This window comes from Galeopterus variegatus, unplaced genomic scaffold (assembly GCF_000696425.1).
Source record: "Galeopterus variegatus unplaced genomic scaffold, G_variegatus-3.0.2 Scaffold1752, whole genome shotgun sequence".
NCBI lineage: Eukaryota > Metazoa > Chordata > Mammalia > Dermoptera > Cynocephalidae > Galeopterus > Galeopterus variegatus.
The window spans coordinates 179,131-200,530 of NW_007727863.1; the positions used below are offsets into that span (position 1 = coordinate 179,131).

Here is a 21,400-nt window from a genome sequence, read left to right on the forward strand (position 1 = left end):
TCTTACAGGGAGGTAGGAGGTCATGGTCAAGAGCTACAACAGCGGAAGGAGAGGTCAGAGAGATGCTCCATTGCAGCTGTGAGAGTGCAGGCAGCTCTAGAACTGGAAAAGCAAGGAAACAGATCTTCCCCTGGAGCCTCCAGTAGGAACCAGACGTGTCGACGGCACTTTTGGACTTTTACTCTCCGGGACCTCTGAGTGTGTGGGGACTGGCCACAGCAGCCACAAGGACTAACACGGCACTTGAGAGGCCATGGCAAGCTCTCAGGCCAACTCTCCCGGGGCCCAGCAGTGTCTCCCTTTCCTGTCTGGCTCTAGGCCCTTTGCGCCTACACCAGAGGGCAGGTGGACAATCAAGGGTACCCAGGTTGTCCCACAGGGATCTCATGGGGCAGGGTGAAGGGCCCACCCAGTCCCCTGCTATACCCTGGACACATGCCTCCTTTCCCCGGGCTGCCGGAAGGGCCCTTTGTCATCATAAATCAAACCGAGGCACTTTCTTCAACTGTTGAAGAGGGCTGCCACTTCATTTTCCTAAAATCACATCTTGCACTCTTCAGTTCACCCAGCATGAGAGAGGGCAGACGCTGCAGCTCGCAGTGAGCCAGGCTGGCAGCAGGACGGGTTCCGCTCGCCCACGTCCGAGGAGCAAGCGTTTTCGCAGCCTGCCACAGACCAGCCAGATCCTCTTCCTGAGACATTATGCGCTTAAACATTCACTCTCATTTTTTTCTGAAAATCACATCCAACCATAGCTTGAGGAAAAAAAATCAATACACAAAACTACTTTCTACTGAAACTGTTATTATTTGCCATTAAGAATTGCAAACTATTCTACTAGGAATGAACAACATTCTCTTCAATAAAGCCTTTTTCAAAACACATGGGACAAATGTCCCCTTTGGTCAAGGTGTTCCGCCCACTTCCGCGTCCCAGCAGTAGGACCCTCCTTAGTGCCCCACCAGCGGCAGTGGTGCTGTGCCAACGCGGAGGCGCAGAGCCCTAAAGGAATGGAGACTGCCGCAGCCCGCCCTCCTGTTCACCCCAACTGCACCTGAGGGAGGAAGCAGGAGGACGGAGGGAAAAAGAGAAAGAATAAGAGGAAATAAATGACGTCATCAACACTTGGGGGTCCGGTGGGTGTCCTCTGTTACCTCTTAACAGACGCCACGTGCAGCCACAGCCAGGACACGTCTGTCCACACAGCAGCAGCAAGTTCTGCCCTCACTGAGGGAAGGGCCTTTTAGAAAGGCCCCAGTGGTCAGCCACTCCCAAAGCTCCCCAAGCCCCTTGGCTTACGTTTTCTAGTAGGACCAAAGCCACTTTTCGAGGTCAGACAAGCAGACTAGTGTAGCGACGGTGCACTCCAGGAGACCAGAGTTAAAAGGGTAGCAAGTGCTGAGATTAGTGCTGAGGAGGGTCTGGAAACATCGCCAACTGATGCCACAAGCAACGGGTGCCTGTCCTGCCCCATCTGTCTAACCATCTGCCCATTAGGCACCACAAAGCTGAGGTGGTTTTACCCGTTTGGCCCCAAACCATCTGAAACCTCAGTGACCCAGGAGGGCAATTCTGAGAAGGGCAAGGACACAGCAGAAGGCTCTCGGGTAGCCATGGGCTCCGCCCCTTCCTCCCACCGCCCACCACGAGGGAAACTGAAGCAAGCAGCAGCACGTGGTACAGCTCAGAATGACACGACCCCTTAAGGGAGACGGAAAGCTGCGCCCCTACAGGGACCCTTTGAGGACTGTCACTCCAGAAGACGCCCCCAGGGTGTGTCAGCTGCCTTGCAGCCCAGGCTGTCCAGCCGTGTCTTGTGCCCACTGACATCTTTGGATTTCCCAAATGCCCCGCCCTTGAGTATTTTTCTCCCCAAAGCAAGGAAAAACCTTACAACCTGATCTCCCACTGAGGTAGCCCTTGATAAACCATGCTGGGCAGAGGGCACACAGCCTGAGAGCCTGCCCTGCCCAGCACAAGCAGCCCAGTCCACGGCTCAAAAGCCACAATATGGCTGTTGCTCCTCATGCCAACCCGCAGGTCTTCTGAGATTATGACTTGGGAAGTGCCCCAGAAATTCATGTCTGTGTTGAACAACTTCCAACAGGACTTTAATTCCAAACAAACCACAGAACCGGGTGCCCAGGAGGAAGTAGGACCGAGGCTGATGTACTAGCTCAGGGCTGGCAGTGTCAAGAGGAGAACTCTGCAAGCTCCTGACCCGGCTGCACTGGGCTTCTGATGGGCAGCTCCTCATGAGGACCCTGCAAGCCCAGACCAGTGTTCTGAGCTGGGAAGTCTGACTCCAACCAGTAAGGCCTTCAGGGCAGCGCAGTCCTCAGTCCACAAGCAGAGTGGGCGGCCCTCTGGGCAGAGGCAACACGGGCACACAGCACTCAGCAAGCGGGCTGGCAGGCTGGATGGATGAGATGCAGTGCACCGAACGCCCCGAGGCAGGGCTGGGCTCTCAAAGGCGCTGACCCCAGGATTTTCAAAGGGACAAGATCTCAAAGTCTTCATCTTCTGAGTCAAAGAATCTTTCTAGTCGTTCTACATCAGAAGAATCTAGAAGGAGCAAGATGAGACCTCATCAGACATCTCTAATGGGTTATTTTGGGGTATCGGGTGAAGACGCTAGAAAGGGAGGACAGACTGGAGCAAGAACCTGTCATACCGTGCGGCCCCACGCCCGAGGGCCGCCGGCGGGAGGGGCACAGGACGCTAGGACTGCCCAGTCGAGATGCTGGCCTCTCCCTGACTGGTGGGTCAGAGCAGGCCAGGAGGGGGGCTCTCGACCTGTGAGCAGAGGGACGAAGCATGTCAGCCGCTGTGAGGCTGGGGGGCAGGAGAGAGGGGCTAAGACAGGAGGAAGAGCAGATGCAGCTCTCGCTTGAGGACAGAGTGATGAAGGGCCCGCAGAGGGACGAAGCATGTCAGCCGCTGTGAGGCTGGGGGGCAGGAGAGAGGGGCTAAGACAGAAGGAAGAGCAGACGCAGCTCTCACTTGAGGACAGAGTGATGAAGGGCCCAGCTGTGGGAGCACGAGAGCCCATGAGGGGGCACCCACCCCCTGCACAATCTGAGGCCTGATGGTGCCTGGCAGGGCACCAGTCCAGTGTCTCGCAAGGCCAACCTCCTGCCCCTTTGTGGTCTGTCCATCATTGTTCACCTCAAAGCACTCTTTATGGTGAGATGGAGGGAAGTGTGAGCTGGATGTGTTCGCGGGCCACAGCTCGCTGCAGCCTGGCAGGGCACCAGTCCAGTGTCTCGCAAGGCCAACCTCCTGCCCCTTTGTGGTCTGTCCAGCACTCTTTACAGTGAGATGGAGGGAAGTGTGAGCTGGATGTGTTCGCGGGCCACAGCTCGCTGCAGGTTGGGGGAGCCCAGCCCACCCACTGCTGCAGTCTGTGGGTCAGGCCAATTCCCATGCTGGACTGTGTCATTATAGACGACCCAGCATATTATCTCCTACAGAGTCCTGAGAACCCACTGGGGCACGCCCAGCTCCACAGAGTCCTGTGCAGCTGACCCAGGGCAGGGTGAAGAGCGAGGCGGCAGGTCCTGCTGCTGCTGAGCTCAGGCTGAGAGGACGGGATGCTCCACAGCCATGCGTGGTCTTGTACGCAAATCACCACCAACTGCTCACGCCTGGGATCCACATAAACCGTAACGATCAAAAGCAGGTGCCCCAGGACCTGGGGAAGCAAGGTGGGCACAGACCCCCCCCACCCCGTGATGAGATCAGGTTTGGGGGCCCCATGGGGACTTGGCCCTGCAGCTTCAGCACTCACCTAGGGACAGGTTCAGGACATCAGGGCAGGCCAGGTGGGAAGGCTGCTGGTCTACCAGCTCAAACATAGGCAGGGCACCTCCGAGCAGGGACAGCTGTCAGCCAGACACAACCATTAGACACAGCCCCCACCCCACAGCAATCACACAGCCAAGAGAAAGGGGGGTGGCCGGCCATAGGCACATGAACACTGTTGTTCACTGATGAAAGAATGGAGGTGCCTTCCCTCTGCAGGCCACTGCCAAGAACCCAACATGGGATCAACACGCAGCACAGGCCTGCCCGTGAGAATCGCTGCCGTCAGGTCTGTCTGACCATGAGGCAGAGCAGGCAGGGCGGCACGCATCCAGCGGATGAGCAGCCTTCAGGACAAACTCACCCCCACCTGGATCAACACAAGGCGGATGGACGAAGTAGTGATCACACTCTAAAGTTAGTGTCAATATCCGTCCCCACGACACTAATCACGACGAGGATGATACCAGAAGTGACCGCCACACGGGACCCCGCTCTCCACATGCCCGGGGAGCGGGATTCCAAGCCAGGCCACCCCGCACCGCATGCTGGCCTCAGCCCCGCCTGCCCCACTGTTTCCCGAGGAGGCTCGGCTCAGCTCTGGGTACGAGGGCAGCTACAAACCTTTTTGACTTGCTGGCACCAGTCATTAAAGTCATCCTCAGTCTTGCAGAAAAACCCCTAAAACAAAAAGGACTGTGAGCAGAGCGTAGTACATCTAACACTGCTGTGAGCTGAAGAGCCGGGGCTCCCGCCCACCGCCGGCTCACAGCAGACAGCCCCACGGCCTTCGGGGACCCCCAGCATGCACGCTTCTAGACACATGCAGGCTGTCCTCGCTTCCCTGTGCCCAGGGCCCCAACCCTCCTCAGGCTCCTCTGCCTTGATTTAGCCATAAGATCTTATGTCACGTGCACTGTCAAAGCCTTAATGAATCTTCTGAGAATGAGGAGGTTATGATTGTGTCAGGGGAAAGTGGAGAGAGCCCTCTTCTTCCTGTGACCATGTGGCACGGCTGGTGGCTCCAAGACCCGGCCTCAACTCAGTATCTCCCTTAAAAGCTCAGCGGTGAAGGCCACCAAGAACTGCTCCAAAGGGCTGGCCAGTTAGCTCTGTTGGTTAGAGCTCGTCCTTGTAACACCAAGGTCAAGCATTCGGTTCCCTATTCTGGCCAGCCGCCAAAAAATGAAGAACTGCTCTGAAGACACAGGGCATGCTGCAGCACTTGAAAAGCGAGCCTCGCACGGAGGAATACAGCAGACATGGGGGCACTCGGTGCTACCAAAAGTAGCTGGGAAAACTGTATTCTTAAAACTTGTCTGTCATGGTAGTTACTAGGAACCCTAAACACTGCCAGACATACAGATGTTAACAAGAAAAGAAAAAGAAACAGAAAAAGGAAAACAGAAATACAAAATGGGAGGAGAAGCTCAAACTGAGCATCCTCTCTCCTACTTGGAAGACACTGTTAATGCTGTCCACGGCTTGGTAGGGGACACACGGACACTGCTTGAAAATGAAAGGCTTCTTTCTCCCAGGGAGCCAGTGTGTGTTCCTCCTTCTCACGGGTGGGAACGAGGAGTTATTCCACCATGTGTCCCCTCCGGTCTCAGCTCCCAAAAGCTCAAACCGGTGCTCAAAACACCCCAAACATGCCACCTCCTCTCCAGTCACCACGTCCCCACTTCCTCCTCCTGTGCAGCCTGGCTCTCTAGGTCAACCTGTTTCTTATTCTACCAATCACTGCAAGCTACTGAGAGGCATTTACTATAACAGATATACTTAATTTTAGTTAGATAGGGAATTCACGAGGAGGTTCTGGTGAGAAATCCAAGCCACAGAGCTCCAGCTCACCTTCGCATTCCCGCTACTCTCCCCAGGACGCCCGCGTTGGAGCAGGGCTGCCTGGGGTTGTGTCACACCTAAGAGACCATCTCGTATGAAGACCAGATTTACCTCATTCTTTATAAGCAGAGCAGAGTATCCAAGACACAGAGCTCATGACTCAGTTAATTACTTCCCTAGGAATGTCATTATTTCCAATTTTTATTGTTGTTTTTGGTCTCCTTCTCCATCACACACATTTTGAGAGTAGGCAGGTCTGCATAAATCACACACCAAAAATTCTAAGTTTGTGACCCAATGGGAAAAACAAGGAAGCTCATTCTGGGGAATCATCTCCCAGATACGTTAAAACACGCAGAAAACTAGAGAGGGGCGCAGAGGTGTGACCTAGAAGCAGCTGTTCGAGTGGGGACACTCTCTCCCGTTCATTCACACACGTGCTCTCCAGCCTGCACAAAGTCTGTGAGGGCCACACAAGGGCAGATGGCCTCTGGGGAGGGACACAAGTGCCAAGAGGACACTGTTAACTCTTGTGCTCTTCGAATTCTAAACCATGAGAACGTAATACTTATTCCAAAATGTTGGAAAAAACCACAAAATCTTAAAGTTTTCCTTGTCATTCTGAAACAGAATTAGGCACAAAACGACTGAGAGCACTGGCCACGCGACACAGGGTCGAGACGTACCACGGCGATGGACGGGTCGAGCTCCACGACGCTCATCCGGCACGGCGGGTGCTGGCAGTGGAAGCTCTCGTCAGGGATGCGACAGCAGTCAGAGAACTCCACCGCCGGCTGCGTCGTGTGGGGGTCCAGGTAGATAAGCTCCCCACCTGGCAGGACACTGGAGATGTCAGTGGGTGGCCAACCGAACCCACCACACCCAAATCAACTCAAACAGACATGCCGCATTGAGACAGCGGGCACAGGGCAGGGTGGCAGGCCAGGACTGTGTGGGAAAGGAAGGCGCACAGGAGGGCGCACAGGAGGCCACACAGGGGCCAGGTTGGCACACAGGCGCCAGGAAGGGGGACCCACTCAGGGAAGCACGCTGCTTTCCTGCTGGTGGCCCTGAGTCAAGTGCCGCCCTGTGGTATGGGGTGAAGCAGTGGCAGGGGATATGGCAGCAATGCTCCACAAGTGCCCTCAAAGACCACTCCCACAGACCCCCGGGGGCATCATTTTGGACCCACCACATGTGGACCCAACTCACCAACGTAGCCAATAAAGTAGTGGGCACTGTTGGGCTTCCCTCCGATCACCCCCAGGGACTGGGGCATCATGAAACAGTGCTGTGGGAGAGAGGGGAGAGGGGCTGCTGAGCACTCTGGTCCTGCTGATGAAGTACAAGAGGACGCTTTCTGGGCCTGCAGACAACTGAGCGCAGGACACAGGCAGGAGCGATGATCCCCCACCCACTGCCACGGGAGGGCCTGAGGGCCTGCTCAGGCCCTGGTGGGTGACACTAGAAGGAAACGAGAAGACATGGCCCTGAGGAGCTTACAGTCCAGAGAGGACAACAGGGTACACACACCACATGCTCAAGGAAACCAAACCTGCAGGATTCTGCTTAGGAGAGCTGCACGTAGGGGTGGGCTTTGGGAAGGTGGGAGGAAGGGGGCCAGGAAAATGGCCCTTGCAGAGGTGCAAACAGGGAGTACAGGAGGCGGCCCTGAACATGGCTGCTGAGTGTTGAGTAGACCTGATGGGGGGGGAGGGAGCAGGGGTGAGGAACAGTGTGGTTACGAAGGGTGGTGGCACAGGAACCCACAAGACGGGGTGGCCAAGATCAAGACAATGGAAGTATTTTAATGAAAAGCGGCCCTTCAGTTCCATACAGTGATGATCTGGAATGTGACCCCTTGGTCTAAAAATCTAAGATAACTGAAGGAAAGAGGGTTTTGCCTTTTCTCTTCGTGACATGGGTGGGGACGTCAGAAGGAGCCTGTGGATGGAATTCCCAGGAATCTTAGCAGCCCATCTGTCACTCCCAACTGCTGTCCACAGCCCTCCTTCCTCACAAGCTGACTTGCCCTCCAAAAGGGCCTGAGCCTAAGGCAAGTGTGGGGGGGCCTGGAGCACAGCAGATACCAGGAGGCACAGCAGGCCTCCCAGCGCCAGTCTGGTTCTGAGGACCCTTCCTGAAGTTCCTAACACTTTAATTCTTAACAATCCGCCTAAGACTAGGCTACACGCTCATAAAACCAAATCAGAAGGACTTTCTTGCCTCATCCAACTGACAGCTGGGCCTCACATCAGAGTCACCCCTTGGTAATCTGTGGCTGTTCATTCCCACCCCAGAGAGCTGGCTGCTCAAGATGGCCACATGCAATGATACACTAGCAGTGACAGAACCGGAAGCGGGGGACCCAAGTGGGCAAGAGTGAGCACTGCCAGACCCACCTTCAGCGTCTCCACGTAGGCCTCATTAATGTCTGTGAGCCCCAGGCGCAGGGGGATGAGAAGCACCAGGGGTCTCCATGACGTCGGCCTGTTGGCAGCCTCGGCTCCCACAGGGAACCCATTACAGTGCCCATCAGAGCCTGCAGGGAACGCAGCAGCCCCTGCACAGGAAAGGCTGGTCTTGCAGAGCCTTCCTGGAAAAGAAAGACGTCTTTTATAGGAAAAACAGGACTCAGCAAAAGTCCTCCCTAAAGACACAAGTTAATAATGTAACAGAAAAGGACATTAAAAAGCAAAGTGCTTAAAATACAATTCAAACTTGGAAAATTTGGAAAAGTATAAGAAAAATTTTCCATAGTCCTGCCACCCACAGAGAAAAAAGAAACTTTTTTTTTTTTTTTTTGTCTTTTATCTTTTTCCGTGTCCGGCAACGGATCGCAACCCTCAGTGTTGCCCCCGTACCGGACCGGGGACCGGCAACGGGATTGCAACCCTCGGTGCTGCTCCCGCGCCTCGCTCAGCCAGTGAGCGGGAACCGGTCTGTACATGGGATCCGAACCCTCGGGCGGGAGCGCCACCACACTTCCCAAGCGGCGCACTTATCCAGTGCGCCACCGGGCCGGCCCAAAAGAAACATTTTTCTATGCATGCTCAATTTAAAATTTTATCATGCAATAAAGCACACACACAAAAGAATGCAAGAAAAGTTCAAGTGCACTTTAGAAAAAACCACAGTGCCCACATAGCCACTAGACTGGCCAGAGACAGCTCACCGCATCCCCAAAACCCCCGCCGGGGCCCCTCCTCACAAGAAGGGCGTCAAGGGACAGCTGTTCTCCTTCCTTTACTCTTCTCCTCAATCTAAATGAACTTGGTGCCCCCACCACGTGCAGTCACAGCGAGGAGGCGCCATCTATGAACCAGAAAGCGGGCCCTCACCAGACACCAAACCTGCTGGCCCCTTGATCTTGGGCTTCCCAGCCTCCAGAACTTGATTTGCTATCACATGTTGAATGAATTCTGGATATTTCAGCATTGCCAACTGATGCGAGAAGAACCCAATCCAAACAAGTCCACGGTAATTGAAACAGATGAGGAAAGGTCAAGAAACTGTGCCTTGGCTTGAGTTGGCAACAGTTGATAATGAGACTTCAAAGACAGGTAATATTGTAACAAGGAGAGTGGTTAGGAGATTGGGACTGCAAAAGACCCAGAAAGACAAGATGAAGTTATATGAAGTCAGCATTTGAAAAACGTTAATATGAAATTCAGGCAAGGTGCTCTGCTGTGCTGGCAACTGAAAGGTGCTGCTGGACCAACTCCCAGGAATCCCTCAACCTCAGAGGTAATTATGGGAGCAAAATCCACTCAGGAGATTGTTTAAAAGAAGGTAAGTTCAAAAAAGGCACAAAAAAACCGTGACTCATGCTGCCAAAGGAAGTGGGCAGGGGACCATGATAATAAGGGGACTTTATAATTTCAGAAACCTTTGTGCGTGTCATCTGTTTCTCAGCACAACCCTAAAGACAGGAACCCAGGACATCAGCATTATTTTACAGATGGGGACTGAAGCTCAGGCAGTTAAGTGACTTAAGTCACACAGCTAGAAAAGGATGATGCCAGGACTGCAACACGGATCTTCTGATTCTAAGCCCATTATGACCTGTTCTTTTTTTTTTTTTTTTTCTTTTTGTCTTTTTCCGTGTCCGGCAACGGATCGCAACCCTCAGTGTTGCCCCCGTACCGGACCGGGGACTGGCAACGGGATCGCAACCCTCAGCGCTGCTCCCGCGCCTCGCTCAGCCAGTGAGCGGGAACCGGTCTGTATGTGGGATCCGAACCCTCGGGCAGGAGCGCCGCCGCGCTTCCCAAGCGGCGCACTATCCAGTGCGCCACCGGGCCGGCCCATGACCTGTTCTAAAGAACATAAAATTTGGTGTTTCACTGAGGAATGATGACTTTGATTGGCACCATTTTATGATTATAAATAAATAAATGCACTGGGTAATCCTTCAACCACATATCGCTAGAGGGCTTAGTGGTAGGGAGAGAAGACACCCCAGGAACATGGGGCACACCCAGTACCCAGATCTTGGTTTCTAAACACTATTCCCCACTAAAAGGAGCAAGGGTGGATTCCAGGGCTGGGCAGAGAAAGTGCAGGAAGAGCCTGGAACATCTAATTAATGCCAGAAAGTAAGGAAGTGCTCAAAAACAAACAAAAAATTGACAGGAGCATGTCAAAGACCAGAGCCAGACTGAAGGAGTGTTAGTGGCCAAATGTGGGCCAGCATGAGCATCAAAGAGTGAGGCAGGGGACAGCACACTGAGCAGCAAAGGACCACGACCCCAGTGGCCCCAATAGTCCTTCAGAACCAAATGAGGAAGGAACAGGAGGAAGAAGGCTCTTTTCCAGAATGCCAACCAATACATAGGGAAGGAAGGGGCGAGTTACGAAAACCACCATTTTCAGGCACACATGTAATAAACCTAGGCAAAACTCACTACTACACAGCCAGTATCGCTCCCGGATAATTCATTAATTACAAGGGAAAAAGGAACCTTTGAAACAGGCACCACCCTACCTGGGGAGCCGAGGCAGCATGCCTAACAGTGGGACACCAGCGCCATGGCGACGTGCTGAGGACACAGCGTCACCCAGACTGTGCCCGGTCAAAACTCTTAACCCAGATCTAATCATGAGGATAAGACAAGTCCAGCATATGGGACATTCTACGAACTGGACCCAGATTCTTCAAACCTGTCAACACTACAAAAAAAAAAAAAAAGAGGAAGAACTTTCTAGACTAAAGGAGACTAAAGGTACAGCAACTATTTACATACAATGCTGGACCCTTCATCAGGAAAACGAAGGCAGCTATGCGGGTCACTCCCAGGACAGTGGCTCCGCCGCCTGCGGCAGGTGTTACGGTCAGGCTGAGCACACACATGGCAAGGAAGCAAATGTGTGGAGACACGAGTGGTGGAGCCAGGAAGGGTCATGGCTGTGACTCACTGGGCTTTTCTGCAGGATTAAAAGTTCTCAAAATAGTCACACAAAAAAAGTTTAAAACCTCAGGGAGGAGGTATTTCAACTTTCTATCTCTGGCTATTTAACCTTTCAAATTTCTGGACACGATGTTGTTTCCAAGAGCCGGCTCTAGAATCTACCAGTTCTACCATTTCTTCTCTCAGATCACTGATGTTTAGACTCGTCTCTATTACCACCACCCTTCTGGGGTTTCTTCAGTTAACTTTGTCGCTCTTTTCCTAATCTTTGGAATTGTATCCTTACTTCATTAATTTTCACTTTTGAAAAAAATGTGGTCACCAGTATTGAAAGTACAGATTTTCTTCTGAGTTCTGTACACACCAGATTCTGATACATGGTTAGGGTTAGGGTTAGCCTGGAAACTTGACTTTTTTGACCCAAAAGCTAAGACAAGTTTAAAATTTCTATTTATTCTGCATTAGTTTTATATAAATGTTCCACGGACACATCAGAAACTAAGGTTTGACACGTATCTACTAAACGCTCCCATCGTGTGATTCTGATTTGATCAGTTATACGTGCTCTCTATTTACTGTAGGTTTTGCTTTACTGATTTCGAGGTTGTGCTCTGGTGAGAAAGCTTCATGATGACGTTTTCTGTGCCGACTGGACCTCTGTTTCTAGCATGGACCCTCTTCTATCTCAGGAATGTGACCAGATACATGGATCAGCTCAAGAAGTGATAGGAAGTAGAGCCTGGTCATTTTTGCACTTTTGGGGACACCACCAGTTTGTGTGTGTGTGACCTACGACATCACAAATGCCCTGTGGTTCATTTCATGGGTTTTTGTTTGTCTCTGGCACCTATTTGTATTTTCTAGTGGTCCATTTACGTTTTTACCACATTAAAATTTTCTATTTCTCTATCAATGACAATTAAACAATATGTATGCCTTCCCCCACCTCATGAAGCACAGGTCTTTTTCTCAGAATTCTAAACACTTTTCAGTAGCATTTGGTAGGGCTGGAAGATGAGATGCCCAGGCCAGTTCGATCACCTTTCTTCAAAGGCAGCTCAGTCTTATCAATATTATTTGGATGCTTATAGCATTTTCTCTTTATATCTGCAATGTGAAATTATCACCAAGAATATATATATTTAAGTATTCCTGATAAAAAATTGGGGGGGGGGTGCTTTAGCTCTGAAGCCTCAACTCTTACTGATGCGTGGGAATTTTCCTACTCGTTCTGCACTGCCTCTGTTTCGCTGTAGTGCCTCTCTGGGAGTTTAATTTCAGCCTCTGTGACTCTGCTCCCTGCTCTTTCTCTGTGGTTGTACTGGCACTGGCATTTAATTTTCTTTTATTGGGGTCATTTATACTGCTTCCAGACTGACATCTTTTTCCATATCCAGTGACTTCCCACTGCCCACTGTGGTTACGAAGGTCTAAATCTATCAACATTACAGGCTGGCAGAGCCAGCTGGGGACATCTTGGCTGGCCTTCAATGGGTGGGTGAAGAGATAGATGAGAGGGTGGGGTCGGTGGGCAAGGACATTCCAAGCAGCAAGGCCTCCCCATGGCCAGTACACTTTATCTAATATCCGAGCAGGAATGCCATCAGCCAGCTTTCACTGTAGGAAGGGGACATCAGTGGGATTTCTGAAGGTTACCGGTTTTTTCCTCCCTAACTGTTCCTTTCACAAGCAGTTCTGAGAAATCAGAAGCAAGAGGTCCTTGCTTGGCCAAGGCACTGCTTCTCCAGCTCTGCCTTGCTGACTGCTCTGCCAGGCCTGCTGCCCCAGTCAGCTGCAGTGGTGGAACAGGGCTTCTTTACTGCAGCCCTCCATGCCTCTCTCCTGGGCTCTCGAGGCCAAAGGCAATTGGTACTGGCCATTTAGAATGACTCCCACATATGCCGACCACACCATACTGGTGCTCAGAAACCCGGGCTGTGTTCATCAGTCTCAGTGTCCTTGTTAGTCGTATTTTGATGTTCTTCCCAAATTATTGTGTCACACATCTTCCACCTGTCCCTGTGATGAGCACCATCATTTCCAACTAGTGAGACGGGAGAACTGGCCCTGGTCACTGCCAAGTGGCCTACCACATCCTACCTGGGTGTCAGTGTCCCCTGGGAGCTGTTAAAAAAGCAGACTCAGATCCCTCCCTAGGACCTGACCCACATCCTCCTCTGACAAGCCCTGGGTTCACATGCTTGTCACAGTCCCAACAGCACTGGCCTGATGACCCTGACAGCCCAGAATACACTGGAGCTGAAGTCCAAACACAGTCGAGTCCCCATCCCTGCCACCACCAATGCACTCCCCCCAGCACCACATAGCACCCTGAGCGGTGGAGATTCCAGGAAGCAGCCTGTCCCTGGCCCTTCCTGGCCATCATGCCAGGGCAACCAGCCCCCCAGGCGGAAGCCAGCAGTTCAACATGTGACTGTGCACTTTCTGGATCATGTCTCTTAATGTGTTCTTTCTTAAGTAAAACTGGATTCAGGGCAACAGCCTGGAGAACTTCAATAAACTAGGACTGAAGCAGCTTTAAGAAATTCTTTGGGGGCCGGCCTGTGGCTCACTCGGGAGAGTGCGGTGCTGATAACACCAAGGCCACGGGTTCGGATCCCATATAGGGATGGCCGGTTCGCTCACTACCTGAGCGTGGTGCTGACAACACCAAGTCAAGGGTTAAGATCCCCTTACCGGTCATCTTTAAAAAAAAAAAAAAAGAAATTCTTTGGAAAAAGGTCCTGAATGAAGAATGTGATGAGGCATGAAACAAGAGAGCTTTGTCAGTGTGGTATATACATCACGGAATGTGAAACACAGACCTTTCTTCCAGAAAGCTGAACAGAGCCACGCTCCTCCTGCACGTCACACCTTGGCTCGAGGTGGTACAGCTAAAAAGCTGTTCTTGCATTTCTTTGTGGTGCATTAGCACACCCAAAGGAATTCAACCAGAATTCCTGCACAAATGCAGCAAAACACTGCACATATGAACAAATTATTTGTAATAAAGACACAAAAAATAATGTGGGTACAAGTAACTCGCTTCTGATAGAGTCTAGGACCTCCTCTGTCAGCCTGGTCTACGCTGCAAGAGAACAAGGTCGCCAGGTGTCTGGCTTGACCCTCAGCCCACAGTGGAGAGTCATAGCACTCCAGGTGGAGGCTCTGCTGTGGGCTGGGGCAGAGAAAACTGTGTGTCACCCACAATTCCCACTTTCTTGTCAACTGAACCCCTGAGTCACTTACTGATTTCCTCCATCACCACAGTGTTGTCCATAGCTACGTGAACTGCCAGGGAGCTCCACGTGTCGAAGACAGCAAGCTTCCTACAGAAAGCAGAACATGCCCATGAGCTTTCCACACCCAGACAGTTCACCTTTGCATCGACAATGACGGGACCGAGGGTGACGGCATTGCATCTTCGATGAGAAAGACCCTGGCTCAGAAGGTCAAGGGGTGCGTCCAATGCCGCGGATGGGAAGACAGTTGAGGGTGGAGCCTTCTTCACACCTGGGGCCTGCTGCTCCTTCATCATCCTCAGTCACCACTCACAACGAGAAAGTGCACACACAAGAGTCCTGAGCCGGTTCCTGATCTTGCTGGCACACAGAGGCGGGAACCGGAACATGAGCCCAGTTCTCAGATACTGCAGGTTCTGCCAGCTTTGAGGCAAGCCCAGCCCAACCTTATTGCACCTGCACACTCTGCTCTGCTGTCCCCTCCACCAAACTCGCTGCACTGACCACCACAGAGTCTGAGCCCTCACAGAGAAATCTGCAGCTTAACGGGGAGCACCACTGCAAATGACGGCAGGGACAAGCTGTGGTCACAGATTCAAGGTTCCGAAGGAAGAGCAGACTCCGCAGCCAAAAGTTTAACAGGAATTTGATCTAAACCTGGGTGCTGTGGAGGTGGGGTCAGAGGACATAAATAAAAAGTGAAAGAATAGAAAAGCAAAGAGGAATGTTCCAGGCACAGAAACAGCTCCTGCCAAGGCCCTGAGGCAGCAATGACCTGGTGCATCTGGGATGGAATGAGGAAAGAGTGCCCAGGAGGCATCAGGGCAACTAGCAGAGGCCCTCCTGACAGGAAGCCTGGAGGGGGTGCCAGGAGAGCAGTCTGCTTGACCGGCCGCCTTCCTCCTGCTGCTCCCTCCCTCCCATCCATGGGCAGTACTGTCAACACATCACATTTAGGGGGACGTTAGCCAAGGAAGACGTAACCACAGGGGCAGTTGTACGTGCTGCAAAGAACAATAAAGCAGGGGATGGGGGAGACATGCTACTGATGTAGTTACAGGGAAGGCCTTGACATGAAGGGGCATCTGGGCAGAGGCATGGGGAACTTGCAGGTGGATGCCATGGGAAGAGGTTCCAGGCGAAGGGCACAGCATGTACAAAGTCCTTGAGGTAGGTGTGTCCAAAGAGCACAGGTGCAGTGTGCCGGGGGTGAGCTCAGGGCAAGCAGAGGACGCGAGGCAGAGCGCACCCGCCTGCGAGAAAGATGGAAGCCCAGGACAGCTCAGTGCAGAGGAATGACGGCTGGCATAGGTGTTTCAGAAAGATGACTCTGGCTCCTATTTGAAAAAGAGACTCTAGAATGGCAAAGAGGGAATACAGATCAACAAGGTGCCGAGCGAAGGGCTCAGACCAGGGGGAGGTGAAGAAGGGGTGAGCACCAGGCAGAGTGTGACACGTTCTGGATGGGCTTGCTGAAACAAAGGAGTCTAGAATGACCCCCAATTCTGGCCTGAGCGCCTGAAGCACAGCGCTGCCAGTCTCTGTAGGAGAAGCAGTCTTGGGCAGGGGCTGGGTCAACATGCCCCTCGGACATGTGGAGATATTGAATAGGTAGCTAGACATGAGTCTGGATTTGGGGACAAATCAGCTTTGAAGATGTAACCCTAGGAGCTGTCTCTATGCAGAGGACAGAGAAGTGGACAAAGGCCTGAGCTTGTGCCCTGCAGTGCTCACGAGTCAGGGAAGAAGACCCAGCAACACAGGAGAGAAGGCCATGGGGAAAGGACAAGGGGCAAGCATGGCCAAGTGACCTAGCATTTCCAGAAAGCAAGCTCACTGCTAGCTGAGGCGGGGACTGAGGCTCGGCTTCAGACATGACCACAGCATCGATGCCATTCAGGGAGCATCACTGATGCCACTGAGGGAGGAAGGTGTCAGTGAAAGGGGGCTGGGACGCTGCCAACCACACACGAGCTGGATGCGCAGGCGGCAAGGGCTCGGTAGGCACAGTGCCACACACGGGGCAGGCTGAGGAGACAGGGACGGCAGCAGGCTTGGGGACTAGATAGAAATTGAATGTGAGACAAGGAAGGGTCCAAGAAGATCACAAGGACCAGACAAGGGGAGCTGGCTGCAAACAGTGGCCGTTCACGATGAGAAGGAAGGAGGAGGAGCGGCTGGGGCCCCAGAGAAGGGTGGGCCATTTCAGAAACATCAAGCACAATGTACCTGTGAGGGCCTCAAGTGGGGATGTGGAGTAGGCAGGTGCGCAGGGAGGGACTCAGACGGAAAGTTGCGGCTGGAGACAGACTTAGGGAAGAGGCTCCGAGTGGGTGAATCCTGAGGGGCAGTAGCCCATAGCCCCCCAGAAATGCTGGGACACCAGGGCTCACAGCCTCAGGAGGGATGAATCAGGCCAAATAACTGACAGGTTAAGAAGACTAAAAAGTGGTAACTGACCTGAAACCACACACAAAATCCTGGCAACTGCAGGAAGACCCATTTCAGAGCAATTAATAGTGCTGGTGAGGTGGGTCGGGTGGAGGCAGAAGGAGGCAAACACTGTACGGAACACTCGAGGTATGAGAGGAAGCAGGTGCAGTCTAAGCTGTCAGACATTTAGGCATGCAGGGAGGAGAGGACAGGTGGGGACTTACAGGAAGCGAAGTCCAGGCAGATCTCCAGACAAGGCAGGGAGGGGAGAGAGGCTACAGTGAGATTCCAAGGAATGCTGGGGAGCTGGGTCAGGACACCAGTGGATGCCAGCCTCTAACGAGCCCACAGAGGTGCAAAGGCCACATCGCCCACACGATGGCCCCCTTTCCCCACAAAACTGCTGTGGTTCTAGATGAGTTTCAACTTCCTAGACCATCAGAAACCACTGCTACAGATGGACCCATACAACAGACAAAGAACAAGGACCCGATCCAACGGACATAATCTGGATTAAGGTAATGATTTCATTAGAAAACAAATTACGATTCACAACACTGCACGGTCACCTCCGAGGAACCGCCTAAGGGCCCTCATATAAGAATAAAGGACCCCTTAGTTCCTTTTGCAACAAAGACTCAAGGAAAGCTGAAACGCCTAAGGAATGTTCATGCTGTCCCCACAGAAATGGAAGGGCTGAAGATCATACATACTTGAGGACCTGGGCGACGGTGTTGGGTCCGTACCATTGGCCTATAGACTTGCCTTCGCCAACTCCCATTTGCGCTGCAGGAAGGAGATCTCGGTTAGCAACACACACCCTCCACTGACCATCCCAATGCCGCGTACCCCACCTCTAGTGGCACATGGCATCAGAGAACACTTTCCAGGAAGGCTGGACAGGCAGACCCCACCCTGCCCCCAGACGGAAGGTGCTCTGACAAGATGCAGGGACAGGACAAGGTCTCAATGTCTGCCCTTCACTTCAAACTTAAACAAGGGTGGGAATCAAGGACATGAAATGACTTGTCGTTTAAGTCACACAAATCTACATTGTTACTTCCTCCTGTGAGTGAGAACAAGGCCGGACTTGCTTAAGACAAAGGACAGCTGGCCTTCGCTAACTCCACTCGGATCTGAGCACTCAGACTCACTGACGGGGCACAAAGAATGAACCTCCGAGATCGAGTCTAGTGTTCACAGACTCTGTGATAAGCAGCAGCCCACTGCAGGTCACAGCGGGGGAGGGGCAAGGCCTGGGGTGTGGACGACCCACAGCAGCTCACAGTGGTCAAACGCCAGAGTGACGCACAGCCTCATGTTCCACACACCACAGTACTGGAAATGCCTCCAGGGACACCTAACGACCTCTGCCCTCTGAGCTGCCTAGGACCCGGCCCACAATGCAGACAGTCCCCCACCTATCTGGTGAATGGAGTAGTGACTGTCCTTCCTGTCGATGAAGGCGCTGAGGACGCTGCAGTAGCTGTCGGGCTGCCTCTCCTGCTGTGTCCACCTCCAGTCTGTTGGAGACAAGCACAGAAGATCAGCTTTACGTAAACACAGGAGGCACGCTCCACTCTCACAGAGCACACAGCACACACACAGCAGCTAGGCCATCCGAAAAAACCTTCCCAGAGTTAAAACTCTCCAGGATTTCAAATACGCATATGCCAACTCATCAAAACACATCCACACAGAAAGCAGAAAACAGTTTCAGTGGTTTAAGGATAATTTCTAAAAAATAAAACATTTATCAGCATTCTTTAAAGTCACTTTTTTTAATCAATGAAAATCAGTGGGTCATTACTCAAGAAAGCCCTAAAATCTAATTTGCGTTTTATCTGTTATCAGCTTTAAGCAACCCTTACCCTACAGTCTTCTTTGCTTCCTAAGAACATGCTGGCCGTGAGCGCCCACCCCTAGGCCCCGCCGTGACTCACCTCGGCCTAAGTGTCGGCAGATCAGGGCTTGAGCAAAGATCATCTGTCCACACCGCAGCATGCAGCCCCAGCCCGTGTCCGAGGTGGGGCCGGTTCCCCCTGTCATGGTGGACAGAGAGAGAAGCGTCCACGGTCAGATGGCCCATGGAGGCCGAGTCCACCGGTGGGAGGCGTCAGGCTGCTCCACACCACAGGCCCTGATGCCCTCGTCCATCAGCTCGTCTCAGGCAACACACATCTCCTCAGACTCAGTAACGCCAAGGGCAGCATTTGGGGGGAGTGGAAAATCCTGACCAACAACCCCCTTAAAATGGCAAAATACATGAACAAGTCAGCCACAGAGTGACATGATACCTGGGGAACATATGAAAAGATGCTCACCCCATTAGTAACCCAGAAAATGCAAAGTTAAACAAGGAAAGCCATTTTCCAACTACCAGAAAGACAACGAGTCAGAGGCTCGACAGCTCCCAGTGCAGCTGAGTGTGGGGACTGCATGTGCAGCAGTGGCAGCAACGACTCTCGGCCCCTCAGGCACTTGTGCCCAGGCCCCACACTTTATTTCACATCCACTCACTGGGGCCCAGAAAGGCTGACCGTATGCACCGGGGAATCGTGTGTGCCATGAGACATTTGGGACAAGCCCTGCCAGCCTGCAGCAGGAGTCCAAAGGAATGCCACTGTACACTGCGGCGGAAGAGCAGAGTTCCAGTGGTCAGACCACTAGGGTTGCAATCCTGGCCCACCCTTTGCCCACTTCTGAACCTCCAGCAGCTCCTCCCACACACCGGGGAGGACAGCGAAGCCTGCCTCTGGGGGAGGGGGTGGCTGGCAGGCACAGACAACCTTGACCCACAGTGCCTGTTATTACCTACACCCCACTTCTGATGAAAACAGGTGTCTCTGCTGGCCTAAGGAAGGAAACAGATCCCATTCGGCCTTTAGAACCACGATGAGGCTGCTTCACCGACAGCAGGTCATCCCCAGCCTCTATCTCCTCCATGATGACTCTGCCAGATGAAGCCTTCTCTCTAGCCCTGTGCTCCTCCCTAGCACCCCGGCAGAGTCGCTGTGCAGGAGACAGAGGCTGAAGACGAACTCGTATCCAGGGCCAAGTGGAGGGCAGGCTCAGGAGCAGGTGTGAGACAAGCATTTGTGGAATGGACAACTTTTCCGATAGCACACCTGGCCGGTTACATCATTAAACATCAACCTGTGGAGACGTGCGCCTTGCTTCCCTACATTTCAGTGTTCTCCAGTGTCAAGCCATTGTGGCTATCTTACTTCACTTTCGGAAAATGGATGAAACCACATCTCAGAGAGGAACCAAATCGTGACTCAGCCACTGAGGAGATGCAAAATCAGCCTGGTCCCTAACCTCCCTCTGGTGCCAGGTTCTCTGACAAAAAAGAGTCAAGGCCTAGAGCTGGTCCCCAACCTTTGTCCATCTCCAGGGGATACAACAATGAAGGATTACTTATAATGGCATGTACTTTAGTGTTATGTGAAAACACATCACATTCACCTTGCCCTGCAAGTCTCCCCCTAAGTGTGGAATGTACAGAACAGACGATAGCTACCGAGTGTTCCTTACCACAGTTAAGAAACATACTGTAAATGAGCCATGACCCAGGACACACATTCAAATACATAAACAGAAATTAAAATCTCCTGAAGCAACATGCTGCTTCGCTATGGTTAACACACTCAGTTTCAGATTCCATTCTGTCCTAAATTTTTAAAAATGTTCATCGTAACCCATGGTACTGATTTCAGGCTCCAGTAATAAACTGTGACTCGCAGTTGGAAAAACACTGCCCTAGGTAGAACCAGGAGCCTGGGTTTGGACCTGCCACTACTGGGTGTGAGACCTCAGCCAATTTATTCAACCAAGGTGGCTGTGCGGGTGAAAAGGAAGTATGTAGCATACTAGAGTCAAAACTGTAAGCATAAGTTCCCCTCCTTCCTGTTTGTTACACATCATAAAAAAAACTGATACTTACCAATGGCTGCAAAGTTTTTCCTGTATGTAAACCAAAGTCTAGATGCCACATCAGACAAGATCTCCTCCTTTTCTAGAGGTTAAAAGAAAAAACACACACACACACACAAAGCCTTAAGTTTGTAAGTCATATGTCACAAAAAAGAGTTAGCAGGTAACAATTATCATCACAAAATGCTTTCTGCAGACTGAGAAGCCAGAAGAGAATGGGCTCTAATGTGGCTGATACCTGTGAAAATGCTGTATTTTCTACCCAGTATCCAAACAGGCTCTGAGGTCTCAGGGAAATCTTCAAACTCGGCAAACCGGAGAGTGTCGTAGGTCAGAGTAGCTGTTGAAACCAAAAACACACATCAAGCTTGTATAATTTCACTAAAAAAAAAAAAAAAAAAGCAAAGAGATGACTTATGGTATTTCTGTACCGAAGAAGAATACAAAGTGTAAATTCTTGCAACAAACTACACACCTGTGCCTCAGCAGCACAGCAGACCGTGTGCACAAGGAGGCCTGCCAGGCAGCTGCTTTGCTGAGGGGCAGGAGCTGCACCCCACTTCCTGAGCCTTCCAGATTCTAAGCCGCTGAAGCCACTGAGTCAGTGTCATCCAGTTGACACAAGGGTGAGAGACCAAGTCGGGGGCCAGCCCAAGAGGAGAAAGCCACCCAATTCAAGCACTTAATTGTTTCAGACTTAAAATGTTTAAAACCTAAAGGACAAAAATA

The 21,400-nt window shown here is 52.0% G+C and overlaps 1 protein-coding gene across 2 annotated transcripts; it reads right to left on the minus strand.

The window, feature by feature from the left end:
• Positions 1 to 784: 784 nt before the first annotated feature.
• Positions 785 to 21,221, minus strand: ATG4B (autophagy related 4B, cysteine peptidase). 2 transcript variants are annotated; one of them, XM_008578745.1, is made up of 14 exons: positions 21,147 to 21,221; positions 20,910 to 21,011; positions 20,682 to 20,753; positions 18,679 to 18,777; positions 18,157 to 18,258; positions 17,449 to 17,521; positions 14,310 to 14,389; positions 8,052 to 8,245; positions 6,862 to 6,940; positions 6,336 to 6,481; positions 4,429 to 4,485; positions 3,791 to 3,884; positions 2,675 to 2,796; positions 785 to 2,565 (listed from the first exon to the last, which is right to left on the minus strand). In XM_008578745.1, exons 4-14 carry the CDS (start codon positions 18,737 to 18,739, stop codon positions 2,551 to 2,553), a joined length of 1,023 nt encoding a protein of 340 aa, XP_008576967.1. In that variant the 5' UTR covers positions 18,740 to 18,777; positions 20,682 to 20,753; positions 20,910 to 21,011; positions 21,147 to 21,221; the 3' UTR covers positions 785 to 2,550. The 2 variants fall into 2 exon arrangements, with proteins under 2 accessions (XP_008576967.1, XP_008576968.1); XM_008578746.1 differs by lacking the exon at positions 2,675 to 2,796.
• Between the last annotated feature and the right edge of the window lie 179 nt (positions 21,222 to 21,400).